This window comes from Pteropus medius, unplaced genomic scaffold (assembly GCF_902729225.1).
Source record: "Pteropus medius unplaced genomic scaffold, Ma_sr-lr_union100, whole genome shotgun sequence".
Taxonomy (NCBI): Eukaryota; Metazoa; Chordata; class Mammalia; order Chiroptera; family Pteropodidae; genus Pteropus; species Pteropus medius.
In genome coordinates, this window is record NW_024351543.1 from 13,804,056 (window position 1) to 13,824,219 (window position 20,164).

At 33.0% G+C, this 20,164-nt stretch overlaps 1 protein-coding gene across 5 annotated transcripts in view; it reads left to right on the plus strand.

Annotated features, from left to right (window-relative positions):
- The window catches only part of CLASP2 (cytoplasmic linker associated protein 2), a 149,749-nt gene that overhangs the window by 99,157 nt on the left and 30,428 nt on the right, over window positions 1-20,164 (plus strand). For 3 of the 5 annotated variants that reach the window (XM_039843427.1, XM_039843429.1, XM_039843431.1), the window contains 6 exons: window positions 650-820; window positions 1,254-1,361; window positions 5,748-5,854; window positions 8,902-9,146; window positions 10,397-10,460; window positions 15,889-15,891. In XM_039843427.1, the coding sequence (XP_039699361.1) occupies window positions 650-820; window positions 1,254-1,361; window positions 5,748-5,854; window positions 8,902-9,146; window positions 10,397-10,460; window positions 15,889-15,891 (698 nt within the window). The remainder of the gene's footprint in view (window positions 1-649; window positions 821-1,253; window positions 1,362-5,747; window positions 5,855-8,901; window positions 9,147-10,396; window positions 10,461-15,888; window positions 15,892-20,164) is intronic. The other 2 variants (XM_039843428.1, XM_039843430.1) reach the window with 1 other exon arrangement.

Here is a 20,164-nt window from a genome sequence, read left to right on the forward strand (position 1 = left end):
GCCTGTTGGTCCTGCTCTACCCTCAGTACTTAGGCATCTACATACCAGACCGTGGCCACCCAAGATCCCTTTGCTATTTGAAGGCAAAGAGCAAAAAGCAAGATTCTTTTTCAGCTAGCCCAATTTCGTAAACAAAATTTAATTTTGTAAAAATTAAAATTTATATGTATAGTAGTAAGATAGATCACTTTGTTAATACCCATTCAGAAGCATCTCAGCAGGCAAACATTTAACATGAAGCAAATTTTCATTATATTAAAAATGATAGTAATAGAATTATTGATTTTTTTTTCCTTTTAAATATATGGCTTTAGCCATATAAACTGTATTATCAGAAAATAATTTCTTTGGAAATCTTTTATATTTGTTCTAAAAATCACAATAATGTTGTCCTTATTAAACATAGCATCTTATATCCCCCAAAACTGAAAATATATTTTACAAGATTTACCACTTAGTCCTAATATATATAGTATACCTTTTTTTTCCAGGTTGTGATTATATATAAATCTTCCTCATTCCATTTCCTTTGAACTTAGAACGTGCTATACTAGCACTGTTTTCTCAGACGTATTTCTTGAATTTTATCCTTTCAACAAGTTCTCTTGGAATTCACATCTTAACATTCATATGTGTGTTTGGTGTTCAGCTGGCAGCCGGTCGGGGTCTCCAGGTAGAGTTCTGACCACAACAGCCCTTTCCACTGTGAGCTCTGGTGTTCAGAGAGTCCTGGTCAATTCAGCCTCAGCACAGAAGAGAAGCAAGATACCACGGAGCCAGGGCTGTAGCAGAGAGGCTAGTCCATCGAGGCTTTCAGTGGGTAAGATTTTCTCTGTGAGACTTGGGACCTCATTTCTTTTGTATTTCAGGCTTTGATAGCATTGAAGATTTTGATTAGGCACTTATAAGTTAGAGGAGAACAACTTAAAATTCAAGACAAGTTGAAATACAGGTTATAAATTAAAATAGATAGCTTATCATGCAAGTATAATTCATTTGTTTTAAACCTCTTATTTGTAGCCTTTTTATTTTAGTAAAATATTATTTTATCCTTCTAGTCTCATTCAAACTAGAAACTGTATTCAGGAAATTTAACTGTACCTGGTAATGCTTCATCAAGAATAATTTCTTCCCAACCTTAGAAAAACTTGTTATTAATCAGTTTTTAAGAAAGAAAAATAAAACCAAAAGATCAAAATGCAAATGCTACCTTCTGTTTTCTCTCTTTCAATGCTGCCATTGCTTCATATCAGCCCGAAGCAGTCGTATTCCTCGACCAAGTGTGAGTCAAGGGTGCAGCCGGGAAGCCAGTCGAGAGAGCAGCCGGGATACAAGTCCTGTTCGCTCTTTTCAGCCCCTCGGTAAGTATTTGGGCAGATGTGAGATGCATTACTTTCCACTTTTGTTATCACAGTCTGATAACCTCAGCATACCCTGGATTTAGCTTTCTTCAGTGACTGTATCTTCTCCTCTATCTCTTGTCTATCTTTTTGAGAAAGTCAGAAAATGATGTTCAAGACATTCCTCTGACATTTACTTAAATGAGCAAGTTAGGTATTGTATAAACATAATCGAGTAACTATCACACAGATTTAAACTATAGAATATTAAATTCAAAATTTTTCTTAACCTATAAAATGTAAAGAAATATTTATTCTCAATATAGACTATTTAGTTTGTTAAATGAATATTTTTGTCTTTTTCAGCAGAAATACTGACATTTCAACTTAGACATTTAACTTAGGTTATTAGAAAGAATGCTACTAAATAATATATGAACTGCTTATTAAAATGGGGAGAATTAACATTTTATAGTATTTTACCATTTGACAGTTATTTCCCTTATATTATAGTTTATGTCATATCACTGCTGTAAAACTTATCTGTCTTAATTATAAAGATTATATTGTAACCTTGATTATAATACTACCTTTACCTCTATTATAAAAATATTAAGTGATTTTTTTTTAACTGTTAGTATTTTAGAATAATTGGAAAGGCAGTATTTTTTACATTGAAAATCTTTAGAATTTCTGCATGATCCTTTAAAGTTTTAACTAGTACTTTGTTTATATTCATATTCATATAGCTATTTCAGATTTTTAATTCCATAAAATGTAGGTAATAATACTTAATAGTTGCTCTTCAGACTTTGTGACACTTAAGTGGAACAGAGTTCTAATCATTGTATATTAGAGTTATTATTTTTTTGATAGACATGTATAGAATTTTCAGAGATTAATTTCTTGTTCTCTGAGTCATTTGGCTCACCAAATCATTAGACTGTCCTGTACTGACCTAGAAAACCCCACTGAGCTGGGGACACAGACACAGATATTCTCAACTCTTATTGTTCAGCCATATGTACCAGATGCCAAAGAGTTTTCCCTTCTTTACCAAAGATATTTTTAATTCATATGCAATAGTCTTAATCTATAGAGTATCTGTGTATGTTTGTGTATGCACATGTATATATTTAAGAAATGAAATAAATCCTACATTTGTATAAAATAAGCATGCCACCTTCAAGAACTGAAGGAAGTGGTGTGGGTGCATGGTCATTTCAGAGCATATGTTCTAGTGTCATATGGCCTTGGTTCATATCCCAGCTCTATAACTTTTCTGTACCAGGATTTCCTCATCTGTAAACTAGAATAATGATAGCATATACTTCTTAGGCTTATTTCAAAGATTCTATAAATGAGAGAATACATTAAAAAAATCCCTCAGAGCAGTGCTTGGTACACAGTGGTCATCATCACTGCCACCACTACTGCCACTATTGCTCCTCTGCCCCTTCCCATGGAAGCTCTGATAGCTTACCTAGAAATACTTTTGTTATGCTTTAATGGTGTAACACCTGCCTTTGTAAAATGATAATACTGCAGAATTGATAGAAAATGTTTATAGAAATTATTCAAAAAATTATAACAAACAATTAGTTTAAAAGTAAACATCATTAATACGCCTACTTTTAAAGACATACGTTATCTAGCCATTAAGTTTCTAGATTCATCTCAAGCCTCCATTTGACAATTTAAATCACTTAAATTTTATTATTGAAAGAAGCAGTTTTCCTGATTCTAATGAAATTCTATTTGGATTAAAGATGATTAAGCCTTTTAATTATATACGGTAGGGGTTTTTTAATCGATTTTTCTAGTCCTTTTATTTACATATGGATACTGGATAGTAAAGTAGCAGATTAACTCTTACACAGGGATTAAGGAAGGGTAGCACTCACAGAGATTAGAGTATTCTCCCCATTTGCATTTTCTGCTATATTTGCCTGTATTCTGTTGTCTCTCTTTAATGAATCCTTTTGTTGCCTCTGACTTGAATATTGCCATTCAGCAGATGAATCCCGTAGCTTGTCATCCATTCAGTTGTTGCACTAGGCCAGTGTGAGGGCCCTAAAGCATCAAAAATAAGTCAGAGCTGAGCAAAGCTGGACTTTTCTGGAACTTGTATGCTTAGTTTCCTTTTATTTCTAGAACTAAGATTCAAAAAAAGACTTACATTATGACAAGCACATGAGTAGTGTCTCTTACCTATTATCTTCAGTCACAGATAACTATTGATTCCATAAAGTTTTTCAGAGATTTTCATCCATAAGGCATTGCCATATGGGTTTAACTCTTTCTCACCACTTTAGAAAGCATTTCTGTTGACCAAAATTAAACTAACTATATTTTAGTGTGTTTTAACTAACGATATCAGTCACCTTAGGGTATGAATAAACATTTTATGCAGCATAGTTTCTATTTAATCCTTTCTGTCAAATCTTTTTGATCATTTTCTTGTTCATTACGGTCCTGTGGCAAAGGAGTGATTCATGTAATAAAAGTATTTTACTTGCTCTAATATCTGAAGAACTTAAAATAAGAGTAATATATTTCATTAAATATTAAAATGAATTTTTCCTGGCTTGTTTCTGTATGTAAGAAAAAAGTTGATTTTATGGCAATATAAAAAAATCAGAATTTTAAGATCTAAAACTTTAAATATGATAAATTTAGATTTAGAGAAACATGTCATAAATATAGGAAGATGTCATGCATTTCCAGGCTTTTTAATTAAATTATTAATATTTTTTGATGTTCAAATTGCTTTGATATTTACATAAAGTTCTACTGAATGTAGAACTTGTATTCTGCAGACCATATGGAAAATGTTTATGTTGCAATAAATGAGGTACGTTATCTTTTGAACAATATGAAGATGGCAAGTGTAAGATGTTTAAGAGCAAAGGCCTTAAAAGAGTACAGATATTGAGGTATATCACTTTCTAGCAGTATGGCTTTGATCAAGTTAATTAACCTCTATGCTGTAGTTTACCCATCAAAAAAATGGAACAGTAATAATTGTGTCATTGGGTTCAGGATTAGAGGACATAGAATTATTATTGATTACTGGTTACCATATGGTTTTTTTTTTTAACTACAGCGTTCATTTTTTTGTTTCATGCTTGTACTTTTGACATTTCCTTCCATTTGAATACTTGCTTTTTTTGTCTCCTGTGGGCTTATGTCTGTCCCCTTAGGTGTAAAATCTGTTTTGTGTCAAGGATGATATTGCAGTGCTAATGTTCAGTTACCCTATTTGGCAATATTCTGATCCTTACCTATTAATCGTAAACTAAATCGTGTTAACTAACTCTCCTTGCCTAACTGTAGTGCTGCCACTATTCCTTGTTTCTGTGGTAATAGATGAGGTTTGTATGGTCCTGTTATTCCAGCCTCCAGACACCATTCCAGATCTACTGGTGCCCTCTACGCCCCCGATGTATATGGGGCCTCAGGTGAAGGATGAGTACATTTTCACTATCATCTGTGCATTCATCTCAGATTTTTGTCCTTTTCAGTTCCCATTAAATAAAATTTATGTTTTAAAATTGATTTTTAAATTTAAATTTAATTTGTTGGAAAATAAATCATTTCTCTTATTTTTATTTTTCCCTAAGTAACTGTTTCCCCTTCAGCAATCTTATTTGAACATTTTTCTCACTGGCAGATGGACATTTTTCTTTAGTATAACCTAAGTTATGTCATTTTTAAATATTGAATTGTTTTATGTTCTCAGTTATGTATCTCATCTTTGTTCATTTAAAAAAAAAAAACCAAAATGGTGGATGAAGTGTTTTAATTGTAAATGATGGTGTGGAAAGTAGTTGATGGGGAGAACTCATTTCTGGTTTGTCTTCACATACCTCAGAATGTCGAGCACATAGTAGGTGCTTAACAAATATTAAATGATATGTAATAGTTATAGAATGAAATCAGCTTATCTTGAAGGAAGAGAGATAATAATTAGAGGGGTTTTCCCTTGTAAATTCCTGGTGTGGCTTTATTGAGCTTCTTAATCATTACTGGTTTGAAGATTGAACTTCATTCTGGGCTCACCCATTTGGATGAGATTTGCCTGACTAATAGAGCTGGATTGATTACAGGGCTACAGACTTGCAAGCCCTTAGTTGGCCACCATGCTTTCTTCTATCTTCTGGTTATAAATGTATTGTAGCTACTATTCTTTAAATTTAGTTTCTATACATTGTCAGTAATTTTAATTGCCTTTACCCTTTTATTTAACTAAGAACTATATGTACCCAGAAAATAAAATACTGCTTTTAAAATGCTTTCCCCATTGGTTTTTTTTTTTTCTTCCCCTTAAGGATCTTAAATTTTTCAACCCGACACTGTTACATTTATGACTTTCTCAAAACTGTTTTCCTTCTTCTGATGACTTAGGTCCAGGGTATGGGATCAGCCAATCAAGCCGACTGTCATCTTCTGTCAGTGCAATGCGAGTCCTGAACACAGGTTCTGATGTGGAGGAGGCAGTAGCAGATGCCTTGGTATTCTTCTCCATTTCCTTATTTTTATAGATGTTCCAATTGTGAAAGTAAAGTATGTGTCAGCCGGGCTAGCAGAGTGGGAAAGGAGATGGGAAAGGTCTTGTGGATTGAATTCAGGAAGATTTGGGCAGTGTCAAAAGCAGAGCTGTATAATTTATTATTGATCTTTATTAATTGGTCAGAAATTTAAGCAAGTGCCAGTAGTAATTGATGGGATGTCAGGAATATAAATATTGATGTATTTGATGTGTTTTATGCAGTGTAACTATCCTGAGAGGGCAGATAGATTAGAATATACATATATATACTACAAGCACATAATTTCTAGGCTAGCTTGACCTTGAGTATTTAGGGATTGTTTCACTTGAGTAAGATTTTGTTTAGTCTTTTACTTATTTGTATTTTCTAAACTGATAGTATATAAGTATTTAAGTATTTAAGATATATTCCTGGCTCTTTATGTCTGACACATTTAACAGTGCAGTTTAAAAACAATCCATAGATCCATGGTACTTTGTCAGAAGAGTGCTGTGCATGTATCACTGTTGTTTTTCTCACTTAAAATTATGAAGGAAGTATCATTTGAGACAATGTAATTGGTTTTTGCCAATTTTCCACATCAATTAAGTATGATACTTTCACTTTTGAAGCATATTAATCCTATGATTGAGAAGCATTTTTACTCATTTTCTTATCCAGAACTGATAAAAGGCCTCATCTTTTGTTTTGAAATAGAAAAATACATTGTGCCTTTTAAAACTAAATCACATCTTAACCAGTGTTGATATAAGGCAGGTTTGCCACACAGATTTGAAAAACAAGTTTTAAAAAAATAGTTATCAGTCATAGCTATAATACGTTAAATTAACCATATGTTTAGTTCTGCCGTAACAGTCTATATGTGCTGAATTTTTCCCTTTACCTCAGTCATTTGATTATTTTTTTATTAAATATAGCTAAGTAGAACTTTGTTCTTGTGGACGTGAGATATATTGATCACATCTTGTTCTCAGGATATTAACTCAGTCACATGTTTCAAATTTACTATTTCTCATCAATATATTTTTCAATTCATATTTCCTAGTTTCTTTTTAAGTGGATGACTTACCACTTAAATTCTTCTCACATAAATTTTATAAATTAAATGGGTTTTTCTTGAACTATTACTCAAAATACTAAGATGTTATGTTTGAATTATATGAGGAATAATATTTAACCACCAGGGCTAAAAGCTGAATTCCAATAAGTTGATTCTATCTACTTCCATTATTTGTATAGCATAGACATATTCCAGTGTTAACTATTAATTTTTAGGAAAGGACTTTCCAACTATTAAGCCTAATTAGGACCTTGGGAAAAATCATAGAAATAAAATTAACTTTGAAGACAACAAAAGGATCCAAATAGGAAGAAGACTTGTGTTCCTTTGGGAAAACTAGTTAAGGGAATTTTTGTAACTTAGGTAATTCTCTTTGGACTAGGTTATTGGCAAGGTAAAGATATAGGCTGCTAATAAGCAGTTCTTATGTAACTATATATTAAAAAACATTTCTGATTATGGGCATTGTTTATATGTATATACAATTATGCCTAATTCATTGTGCTGTTTAGCAAAATGTTCTTCATTGTGTTCAATTTTTCTCTTTAAAAATTTACTGCTCTCAGCTCTTAGGAGACATACGGACTAAGGTATAGACATTGCTATTTTCTGACATCTTATACCGTAACTTACTTCTTTGCTTTATCAGTTTAACAGATGATAGTCTCAATAAAAAATTCAAGTGGAAGTAATAAATCTTTAGACATACATCTTATTTTTTTGTACATGTGATTATGAAAGGGAAATAGTACTTGAATAGAGTGTCCTATTGGGGTTCTCACATTTAAGCTTGAGTAATTCATACAAATGAGATGATATCATTCACACTGATTCCAATAACAAAATTGATCCTGGAGCCCAACTCAGGAAATGCCACATTACTGCTATTCTAAATTAAATTAGTGTCTCTAAGTCAATATGAGGCATTTAGTGATGGAAACTTCGTTAAAAACTACTTAGATTAAGATCAAGTTATATTTCTTTTAGATTTTAGAATTTGGAGAATTTAAAGCCAGCTAGAACTGTTTTAAATTACATGCTTAACATTTTCATGGACATGTCTTCACTGTTCACCAACCTGAATTCAGTATTAGATTACATAAAGATTTATTTCCATTTCTTTCCAGGACATCTCAAATAAGCTATTTACTCTCATTTCACTTTTGATATGCAAAGTATAATTAGTATTTACACATATTAAATAAGAAGCTTCAGATGTAAAGAAATCAAAAGAGTCTATGCTTTATCACATTTAATCAAATAGACATTATAGACTCATTGGAAAAAACTTGGAGGACCCTTAAGGAGCTTGCCTCCTAAAAAATAATAGTAAACAAAACAGGTTCTCATCGTTTTTTTGTCTGTATTTTATTTCTCTAGGAGACATGAGGGTTGGGAATAAGGCAAGAAAGAGTGGCAAGAGAAGTGATAGTGGAGATAAAAGGAGAACAGAGGAAAGAGAAGGTAGACAGGAAAAAAAGAAATTTACATAGGGGAAAACATGCATTTTCTTTCATCCGTTGTCCATTTTCTGATCCATTCTCATCCTTTAAAAAGGTAATATTTTATTCTTACAAACTCAGATTTTCAGTACAGTCTCTGCTCATTTATAATCTGGTAGTTCTTGATTTTCCATGAAAAGGAGAAAAAAAAGGGAAAAAAAAACACATTTTTTGATCACTTCCCACTTTACATATCTGAACTTTCATGTAGTCATATTCTACTTCTACCACTTCCCATGGTTAAAGGATGTTTCATCTTCTACTAACTTCTAAAACATTTTCTGAAGAAAAACTAAATATTGACATTTTATTGTTATAATGATTAGCAGCATGCTTTGTACTGATTTTAAAACAAAAAAAAAAACAGTCCTTTATGGTCAGTAGAAATTGTGAAATACTAGTATATTCTTTTAGCTACTGCTAATGAGAATCTTTATGTGTAACAGAAAAAACCTGCTCGAAGAAGATATGAATCATATGGAATGCATTCAGATGATGATGCCAACAGTGATGCGTCTAGTGCTTGTTCAGAACGCTCCTATAGTTCTCGAAATGGTAGTATTCCTACATATATGAGGCAGACAGAAGATGTGGCAGAAGTCCTCAATAGATGTGCTAGTTCCAATTGGTCAGAAAGGAAAGAAGGCCTTTTGGGTCTGCAGAACTTACTGAAAAATCAGAGAACACTGAGGTGAGTTGTGTTGTCTTAAAATAGTTATCCTGTTAGGTTGGCACTTTTTGACTTGACTTCGTTTCTATAACACTTAGATGTAATGGTATGGGAACAGACTTGTCCTCAATTTAGAAGGTGGTATCAAAATGTTTTCCCAAGCCTCAAGTCTTTTAGGATTGTGTATACTACTACCATTACTAAAAGTTTTTAAATTCAATAGCTCTATTTAAAGAAAGATTTTAAAAAGAAATTCTTTCTTCACAAATAGAAGTTAAATGAAAAATGACATTTTTAAAAATTAAATAATAAAATCACAAGTATTAAAGCTGACTGGTTTATTAAAATTTATTCCTGATTAGTTTTTCAGTGAGAGGAAAGAATGTTTATATTCACTTGAAAATGCGAAGGTATATTCTTAGTATTTATGTAATGTGTGACTCTTAGTGTAATACGAGATGGAATTAGGGTGAATTTCTCCAAGGACAGACATTTATACTAGTTTGTAGTTCGCTTAGGTTTGGTTTCATTTCCATAATGGTTTTTGCTTGCCTTTTTACCCTTAATTTTTTTTATTGTTTTTATCTGTGTAATGTTTTAAACCTCGGTAGTTTACTCCTTTAAGAAGTTAGTTTCAGATCATTCATAAGTTTGTGGTAGAAAATATAGGGTTACTTCCTGACTTGATATCTAAAATCAGGATTTGATTTACTGTGTTTATTTTAGGAAGTATTAGCACTTATATAATTTGAAATAAATGTTTATCTGTATAATACCTAATATATTTTAAAGTTTGCATATCGCACTTCATGAATCACTACAATAGATCATCATAATATTGTTCCCAGTCCCATTAAGATTCAGTTATATTAGGTTCAGTGTATCATTTTAAATGGCATGGGAGTAGGCATAGTTTAGAAATGCTTTAGCCCACAGGTGGCAAAATTTAAGAAAACATCTTAGCATTTAGAGTAATATTCATGTGCTGAGAATGTCATTTGTATGGTTTCCCATATCATGATACATTAATGAAATACAGTAGTATTTCTTTTCTTATAACTTCCAACCCTAAAATAGTGTGGGTTGCAACAAAATTATTGTTGTATTTGATAAGATCGTACTTAGCCTTCACTAGTAAATCCCACAAATTTCTCGATTTTGAGGGCTTATTTTTTTACCCATTTTTAAGAAGCCCAATGGTATGTAAGGTTACTTTTAAGTGAATTCCTCCTACAGCAAGATATTAATTAGTCACTTTATTATTTTGACAGTCGAGTTGAACTGAAAAGATTATGTGAAATTTTCACAAGAATGTTTGCTGATCCTCATGGCAAGGTATGTTTTAGTATTTAAGATTATTTACTCCTATAGGTGTCATTTGTATATTGCCAAAAGAAATGTAAAATAATAGCAAAGAATCTGTAAGCTATTCTTGTTTAATTATTGCTCTAGAATGGTAAAAATCTTTTCAAACATAATTGAAATTAAGCTTTTTATATTATACATAATTTAGAAATTGTTCTCTGGTAACCATATAAGCTTGATAGAGTGATTATCTAAGTCTGAAAACTGAAGGATTAGTTACAAGCTCAACTGTTATTAGTCAGGATAAGTGTATTTGTATTAAAAACATTTTACTATTTATAAAGGAAATATTGGGGTAAGTTGAAAAAAGTTTTGTAACTTTTAATTCAATTTTCTTCTGTGAATATTACATTAAAGTAAATATATTGTCTTAAAAGAATAATTTTGTAGAAAAAAATGTCATTAAATAACTCAAAAGCACAAAATAGTTTGATGGTAATATAAAAGAAGTATTTTGTAGGTTGAAATAGTCCATAAAATTTTTCCAAATGTTCAATTTTTAATGTAGATTAAAATGTATTTAATTAAGTATTACTGCATAATCTGCATGTGTACTGTGGAGTTTTGGGTTACTTTGATGAATAGTACTGCTGTAAAATGTATTTATTTCGTTTTCAGCAATGTATTTGACAATGGTAAAACTTAATTATGTATCTTCCTTTAGGACACCAGGTATCTGAACATGAGAATTTCTAACCTAAGTGAGAGGGAGATGTGGAAGGAAAATTATAAGAAAAATACTGATGAATTTCACTTTACTGTTTTTTTATTGTCTTCACTTTATTTTGCACATATCATTTTCTCCTTTTATTTATTTTCAATATTTTCATTACCTGCGACACTAAAGATATTAAAATCCCACTTTATATATAATCTAAAATATAGCTAAAGATTATAAATTGCCTATACTTTAAACAATAATTTTCAAAGATTTTCCTCTATCAGAAGGTATATTTATTTTATCCAAGAATATAAGGTCCTGTTAAAGACAAAGATTAAAATACAAATTGGTATGCAGTTTTTTACTAAAATTTTTAAAAATTTATAACTTTTAAATTCAACATTTAGGTAGCTATTTTATGATGACATTATAACCACTAATTACAGCTATAGGATTTCTTTTAATGAAAAAAATTCTATAAATTTTGAACAAATTAACTGTTGATATTTTTTGTTGGCAGTATGAGCCAAAAGACAAGACAGTTATCTGGGTGGACTTGTTTTATCAAATGATATTTTAGTTAATACATACATCTTTAAATAGATTTTTAAAATATTTTCAATAAGTGATACATATATAATTCATTCCTGCCGGAAAGTATAAGACTGAAGCTAGATTATTTTGTAAAGTCACAGTTTTTGGTTTTTTGTTAAGACAATAATACAATTTAATTGAATGCTAAAACTTACAGTAATAAAGAGAAACACTTTAAATACCAAATAGGAAAGCTGAGTTTGATGTTGGTAGAAGAACGGAACTGAACACAAGTGTTTGGAAGCCCTACAGTCCTCCCTAGAATTGTCAGAAAGATGACCTTTTAGTTTTTTTCCATAGGGTTTTATAACAATTTTTAAAGACCCCTCTGGTTTTGTTGGTTTGGTTTGGTTTGTATTTTTTTCATTAGTTCAGTGAAGAAAAATGTAATGGAAAAAATTTTGTTTAAGTTGTTTTTTAGCTTTTGTTAGCTAATTTGTCCATCAGAGGCTCTGTAAATAATGTAATTCATTAAGAAGAACTTGGATAGTCACCATAACTGTTCTGAATTTAAAATGTCAAGGTTTGATTTGAGTTTTTGCCTTTTATCTTGCTATTACTAAAATAAGTTATTTCCTCACCCCTTTTTTAAAATGTATCTTTATAAAGTACCAACATTTTCATGTTCAGCATCAAGCAACTGTTTTTTGATACTTTTCTTCCAAATACAAATTTTTTCTCTAAGAATTGGCCATATTTTTTTTCTATAAAGGGCCAGATAGTAAATATTTGAGGTTTTGTGGGCCATAATGATTTCTGTCACAACCACCCAACTCAGCTATTATAGCATGAAAGCATCCACAGACAATATGTAAACAAATGACTGTGGCTGGGTTGCGATAAAACTGTATTTATGAACATTGAAATTTTAATTCTTGTTCATTTTCATGTCACTAAATAGCCTTTGTTCTTAACCATTTAAAAATGTGAAAACGGTTTGTGGCTTGCAGACCAATCATAATTTTGCAGACCCCTGTTCTATACCAACTCTCAGTTATTGACACTAAAATAGAAACACGTTTAAAACATCTACCTTGGACCTCATGCTACCAGTTGAAGGTTAGGACTGTTGAAGAGTAACAACATACCCTGCTGGGTGAAATCAGCCTGTGTATTCCTGTATATTCCTGCCACTCTCCATATCTGATCTGTGATTTTTGTCTAAGTGTTCACTGCTGCTTGGTAGTCCTCTTCCTCTCATCTTTCTCTTCTATCCTCCATGAAAAATGAGTCAAATAGTCTTTCTCCTCAAAACTCCAGCCCGATTCACTTCCCCGCCCATCTCATGCCCTACGCACATGCCCTGACCTCTTCACTTACCCAGAATATAGAAGCCATCAAACAGAAGCTCCATTCCCTGCCTCCAAACCAACAGATTTAACTGCACATAAACCCATTCTTTCTACCTTTCCTCCTCTTGAAATAGAAGGAGGGCTTACCTTGAAGCTGTTGTTTGGCTACGTAAATGTGTATCCTATTTCATGTTAATATGGTCTCATCTGCCCGGTCTTCCAGGAATGTCTCATAAATTCTAATTTTGTGATTGACATCCCTTTTTGTTTTTCAACTTTATTGCGAGTTTAGTCGTGTGTCTTTTCTGTCATTTTAAGAAATGTGGGGGGAGAGGAGGAGGAGGTCTGTTTTCTGTTCTGCCTGATTCAGTTTCCTTTACGCTATTCTTTTACTCTTCAGATGCCTGTCTCTGCTTGTTTTACTGATGTTGGTTTTCCTTAGTGTTGTCTTACACCCTCTTCTTTCTCCCTCTACCTTCTCTGAAGCTTAAGTTACCCAGTTCATCTTAATGACTCCCAAATGTGTCCTTAAAGCCCATATTTTTTCTTCTCCTACACTTAGTCACATGCCTATTGGTCATCTTCAGCTTCAAAACCAACTTTTTCTTTATCTCATTAAATGAGACTACCATCCCCTTATTGCTTAAGTGAACCATGTGGGCATCATTCTAGAAACTTCACTTAATCCTAATTGATTCAACCTTCCAAATTTCTCACCATTCTTACATAGTCGTCTTTTGCCTGTTGCACCTTCTCCCTACCTCCTATCCCTAAATTTCCAGACTACATTCTTGAGTTATTTTTCTAAAAGGTAAATCTGGCTTATAACACTTCAGTGACTCCTCATTGACCTCAAGAAAATATCCAAGCAGAGCCTATCCTTTTGGCTTGTTATTCCTCCTCACTATCAGCCCAGAAATTAGGTTCATTTCCCCAAATGTGCCATGTGCTTTTCCCTGTAGTCTTAAAATATGCTATCAGGGACACTTCTCTTTCTTCTTCAATCCTGGGTTAGCTCTCCACTCTGAATTGGAATCACTTATCTTACTGGGCAGAAACTGTCTGAAGCCTTGCCCCAGAATGGGCCACAGTGTTTGGGAGATACTTCATACACTGAGCTTGGTTGTTTGGATTTTCCCATGTCCTTTTAGGTTGAAGTCAACATTTCAGTCTCTATGTTAACAGCTTCTAGATATCGTAGCCAGCTTCCGTGATAACTGAAAGTCGTTTAACTGAAAGTCGTTCTCCTTCCCAGCATGACTAAGACCACCTGCTGCCCCCAGCAGAAACAGGATACTTGGAGAACCAGGTTATGAGCATCCATGAAAGCCCCATCTCCTTTCATCTAAGATCACCTTCCTCAGCCCCCAGAATGTTTCCCTCTTACATATTTTAGAGTAAGGATCTGAATCCAACTAAAATACTAGGTAAGCTCCAGTATGCAGTGCAGACATCCCAGAAGCTCCATTTCCCAGAAGGGAAAGGTCAGAAAAGAGTTCTTTCTGAATACAGTTGAAATAGATGCTGGATTTTTTTTCTGGTTACAGGAGTAATGTGATTGGTCAATATAGTTTCAAGCTGAAATTATTTGATATTTATAACTAGATAAATAAATTTTTTTTACTTCAGATACCAGTATGGAAATAAGTGACCCAATCACAATATAAATATGACAGTAATTTAGACCATAAAGCTGCAAATGTGTAATTTAAAGCCTCTTGTAATTTTACAAGAGAAACAGTACAACAAAGTGATAACATGTGTGGATAGTGGAGCTCCAACCTGTATTATCAGCTTGTGCCTTGGTTTTCTAATCTGTAAAATGGAATTAATAATAATCCCCACTTCATAAGATTACGATAAATGGTGAAATGAGTTAACATTGTTAAATCCTTAGAACACACCAAGCATTATATAAGTTTTTATTAACTAAATTTAAATAAAACTAAGGAGAAACTAAGGGGTTCAGGGGTGATTTTTATTTTAACTGCTCTTGGCCCATTTTTTCCCCCATAAATGTTAGGAGTGTCATGCCAAAAGCTATCTCATGTGGTTTCGAGCATGTGACTCTGAAGGAACTAGTTGAAAAGAGCCACCTTCACCAAGGTACACACTTTGAATTGCCATTTTATGGTCTATGTAGTCCCACCTCTTAAAGTCTTGCTCTTGAGTATTGAACAGCTAGAGTAGGAATTCCATCTGTGGCTACTGAAATGGGACACAGTTGAGTGGCCTACTTAGAAGGCCACATCTCATCTCCTGAAGAATGGTCTCCTGATCAGTAGCTGAGCTGCCTACTGATCAGGAGACCATAATACACATCTTAACCTGGGAAAATAAAAGGTCGTAGTATAAGCACTTACTTTTTACCTCCAAAGAATAGTAATTGTTCTCAGCCTTCACAGAAATAATTTAATTTGTGACTCTATTGCTTCTGAGGAGGACAAAAGATAAAAGAAAAATTCTAGATACTGGGCTTTGGAATCAAATGTTCACAGTGTCCAGAAGTTGGGCAGGTGTCTGTTAGTCTTAGATTATTTCTGGAAAATGAGCCTCAAGGATATAGGATCTGGAAAAGAAGGGGGTTTTTTGTTTCTAACATCCTTGGCAAAGAGATGAGGGAGAGACACAGGAAAATCACATGCTCTTCTCCCATACTATTCATTTAACTCTTGTTTTAAAAACTATTTTAAGTTTATCACAAAATTTGAAAAACATTTGTCACTTTTTTTTTTCTAAGTGTTTTTCTTCCGTACAGGAACTTTGCATTGATGGCGACTAATTTGTGTGTTTTTCTTTTTTTTCTTTTTTTCTTTTTGCATGCTGTCCCCTGTGTTGGAACTCTCAATAGAGAGTAAGTTGGTTCAATATTTGTTGGAAACCTAACTTTACTGCATGACTGTGAAATTAACCCTTTTTCTCTATTTTCTCTCCCGAAGAGTTCATGCAGTATTGGACCCTTTGCAATCCACGAAATGCTATTCGCAGTTATGCAAACTGTCATTCTGTTTGGAGATGTGCTTTTTAATCTACTAATTAATCTAATTTGATTATGTTCTTCTGTTCTATATTTGATGACTGGCACACCTAAGATATCAGCGAGGTTATGAAAAAGCTGCCTCAATTGTAATAGCTCACATATTATAATTCTTTTCCAATAAATTACAGTTGTGAGATATATAGGAGTATAAATTGATTCCATTGAAGGTTGGTTTCATTGAATTTTTTTTTTTTAATTTCCAGGTTTCACAATTATTTTAAAAATTTTGTCCTAACCTCACCATATGCTTTTTCTAATATTCTAATGTCATTCCTTAAAAGCAAACAGAGCAGTTTTATAGAGCAGTGCTTCTCAACTTACTCTTCTGAAATCAAACTTTTAGCCCTAGTATTATATTAGCATACTCACTTTTCATTTTCTCCCTAATCATAGATAAGGAAATGGGAGAATTTTAACATCTGACAGTGAACTCTGATAGACAAGGAAGAACTATTATGTGAAAGTTCCAATATATATTTTGAATAGATACATATAGGCATATACATTATCATTTAGTAGGTACCATTGGTAGGATATAAGTATTTTGAAAAATAATAGGATGGTTCTATATGTAGAGTACTTAAATGTTTATATTTTTATTCAGCTGTACTCACATTATATCTAATCAAAAGAAATTTCTATTTAGGAGACTCCGAGAAGTCTTCTTAAAGAAAATAGCAGCTCAGAGCTTGACTGGAACATAAACTTTGGTATGTTAGCATGAGAAGAAAGGGCCCGCTGGGAATGACTAGAATGAGCCCAGAGAAGTGGGAGATTCAGAAAGTTTATAGGAAAGTTTAGTTTGGCTGAGATAAGAGGAAAGTCTCACACATCTTCCCTTGCATTATGAAACAAAGGTTGGCTACAAATTCATTACAGGGTAAGTTTCACATAAGAGAAAATACTTACTCTTTAAGGAACTTTTCCTGCATATTTATTAAACAACTTTATATTTGGTTCTCAGCCTGTAATAACTTTGAGCTTGGTTCTAACTGGTGATATAAGACTGTATAAAAATATAGCCTTATTTCTCAAATGTTAAATATATGTTACAGATGGGAAGATAATATAAATATAGAAAAAGTTAAATAGTACCATAAAGCTAGTCTCACTACAAGTAGGAAAGAAACATCAGTGGCTATTATCCAAGAAGTCTTAGCTGGGACTCAAGTGGTAAATTTTATAGGGAGTCACATACTATGTGTAAATATAACAAGTGGGCGTATGGTAGGAAATCAGATTTTGTATGAGATGTGTTCAGGGATGAAGAGTTTATGTTGCCAGATAGCCCAAGATCAGTTTGGAGAGTTAGAACCTTCTCTAAGCATTTGAGACATTCTATAGACAATAAAGGGACATTGAAGGATTTTGTTCCTGTAAAATAAGTGATCTCACAATTTGAAGATGAGAAAGAAGCATGAGTTAATTGGCCTCCTGCCTGTCTTGTAAGTAAAATTATATTGGAACACAACTGTGCTCACTTGTTTGCATATTGTGGCTATGCTAGAACAACAAAGTTAAATAGTTGCAATAGACACCATATGGCCTGCAAAGCTTAGAATATGTACTGTATTTATGTACCTGTTAGAGAAATGCTTTTTTGACCCCTAGTATATAGGAAATGTAAAGACTGGATGCTATAGAAATCCAGATCGAAGGTCAGAAAGGCCTGGTGCCTACAATGATGGTGTGTGTGATCGACACATTTGGGGAAGGCCAGAAAAAGAGAGCTATTCTAGAGGTTGTGGGACCTAGTAGGCTAGATCAGAGAGGCCCTGTCAAGGAGGTCACACTTCCTATGAAAAGAGAGTCAGAATGAAGGCTGGCTCTGAAATCTCCCCACATTTATCATGCAGTAAGAAAATGCATGGCAACAAGAATAGAAGAAAGAAAGAAAATAATAAGAGTAAAGCAGTGTCAAGCTACAGAATGGCCAAGCATACTGTGCTAATGATGAGAAGACCATTGATGGGAGCAATAGGATGGAAACTGAAGGAGAGATTCTTAAGATAGTGTCTTCTGCATCTGTAAGGAAAAGATTTAGGTCGTGAATAAAAATAAAGATAGTAGAGGAGACAATACTTTAAGGAGCAAGAATATAGAATAGAAAGATAAGTCTTAAAAGAGAGTAAAAGTAGCTCTTTTTTAGAGAAACAATTAGAAGGATTGCTATAAAGTAAATCAAAGTAGAGGAAAAATCAATGGAGAATTTTATGTTGAATAGCAGTAAAGTAGATGAGGTAAGTTATCTACTTATAGAGCAGATGGCAACAACTGAAAACCAAGTGATTTAGCTTTAAGTCTAGGCCCAGCCATTGATTATCAGTGGAAACCTTGGGCAAGTCTCTTTTCTGGTTTTGTTTCCTAAGAACCAGATAAAATGGGAGAGTTGACATAGGCATTCTAATGTCCGTGATTTTCAGAATGGATTTTGGTATAGTAAAAGCTTAAACTTGGAACCTTCAAGAAAGTAGAGTGAAAATGAATCAAAGAATTAGAGTGATGTGCTGGTAAACCAGGTTAGGGGAAATGTCAGGGAGCCCTGATTTGTAGTGTTTGTGATCATTTCAGAAGTGTAAATACTCCCTCCCACCATGGCTGCTTTCAAGCTACAAACCAGCTCACAAAATTCCTGAATATTTAACAATCAACTTTCTAAGTAAGTGCTATCTCACTCCGGCACACCTGGATGGATAGATTTGCCAGGTACCAGTGAAAGTGAATTCTAGATTAAGTTCATGAGTTCATCATAGAATAGACCTGGTGAAGTTCACCAGTATTCTGAGCCTTGAGTAGAGGGCCAGAGAAAGTTTTAGAGAAGCAGTTGACCAAGTTTTGAATCTAAGAGAAGCCATTTTTTTCCATATGGTTATGGAGGTGGGACAAAAGTTAATGACTCTGCATTGTGAATAAGAACAGTGTTGAAGCAGACACTGCGTGGGCTTCAGAGAATACTAGAAAATTTAAAATAGTCATGGTTTCTGCTTTTACAAATACAGAACATCTTGAGCAAATAGTAGAAGTATATTTTTTCTAATTCAGACTCAAATGTTGAAGCTTAGTCATAATTCAGATAGAAAAAAATCCTCCATTTCTAACATGAGAAAAAAATAGTTCATATATAACTGTATAAAAGAAATTGAAGAAATAAAATATATATTGAGAACAAAACTCTTAATTTTCAAATTAAAGTTACTTCAAGATTATGAACTTCTTAAAATCATTTTGTATACTCTAATATACTTATAAATTCTCATAGTGCCAGACATTGTCTTTTTTGTTATGTACCTAGAAATTTTCCAGTGTGCTGTTGAACATCTTGTAAAGAGATATAACCTTAATGTGAAAGTCACTTTTCATAAGTATTTTAATGATATGAATCACTTATGAATATTTCTTCCCCTCCCTTAAAATGTTTTTTCGTTTTATAAAAATTTTCAAACTAGTGGGTTAGTATTAGAACCAAGCATAAAAGGCATTGATAGAAATGGAGACTTATAGCATGCCATCTAGGACTCTTTAAAATCATTAAAATTTAGATGTAGATTTGTATTCTGAATTTTTTTTAGTTACAGTTATCCCAAACCATTTAAAATTACTTTTGGGGCAGTTTTAGTAAATAATATATTTTATACCAAAAAAAAATTTGTGACAATTAACATTTTGAGAAATCTAAGGAGTCTCTAATTAGCCCCTTATGTCAGAATGATCTTATACTTTAAAGTAGCTGTCAGCATAGTCATCTTCCGATTAACTCAGTGCCACTCTTCCAAAGAGCTGAGGGCCAGTGAGATTATAGGTAGTTCCTTGCCCTAAATTTCAGATAAAGTGAATTTTCAGTTTAACCAGTTTAAGCTGTGGCATCATGGAAAACATTAGGTGTGCCAGCCATTATGGCCAAAGTTTCTTTACCAAGTGATGCTGCATGGAATAAGCTAATTGTTGAACTTCAGCAGAAGTTGGATAACATTTCAAGTGTACTCTTGTATCACAGAGTCCAATGAAAAGCAAAAGAGATTGTTTTTCCGCTTGGCTGCCAATCGCTGTGCCTCTGATTCCTGTATTCCTTTCTATTTCAGTTTCGAAT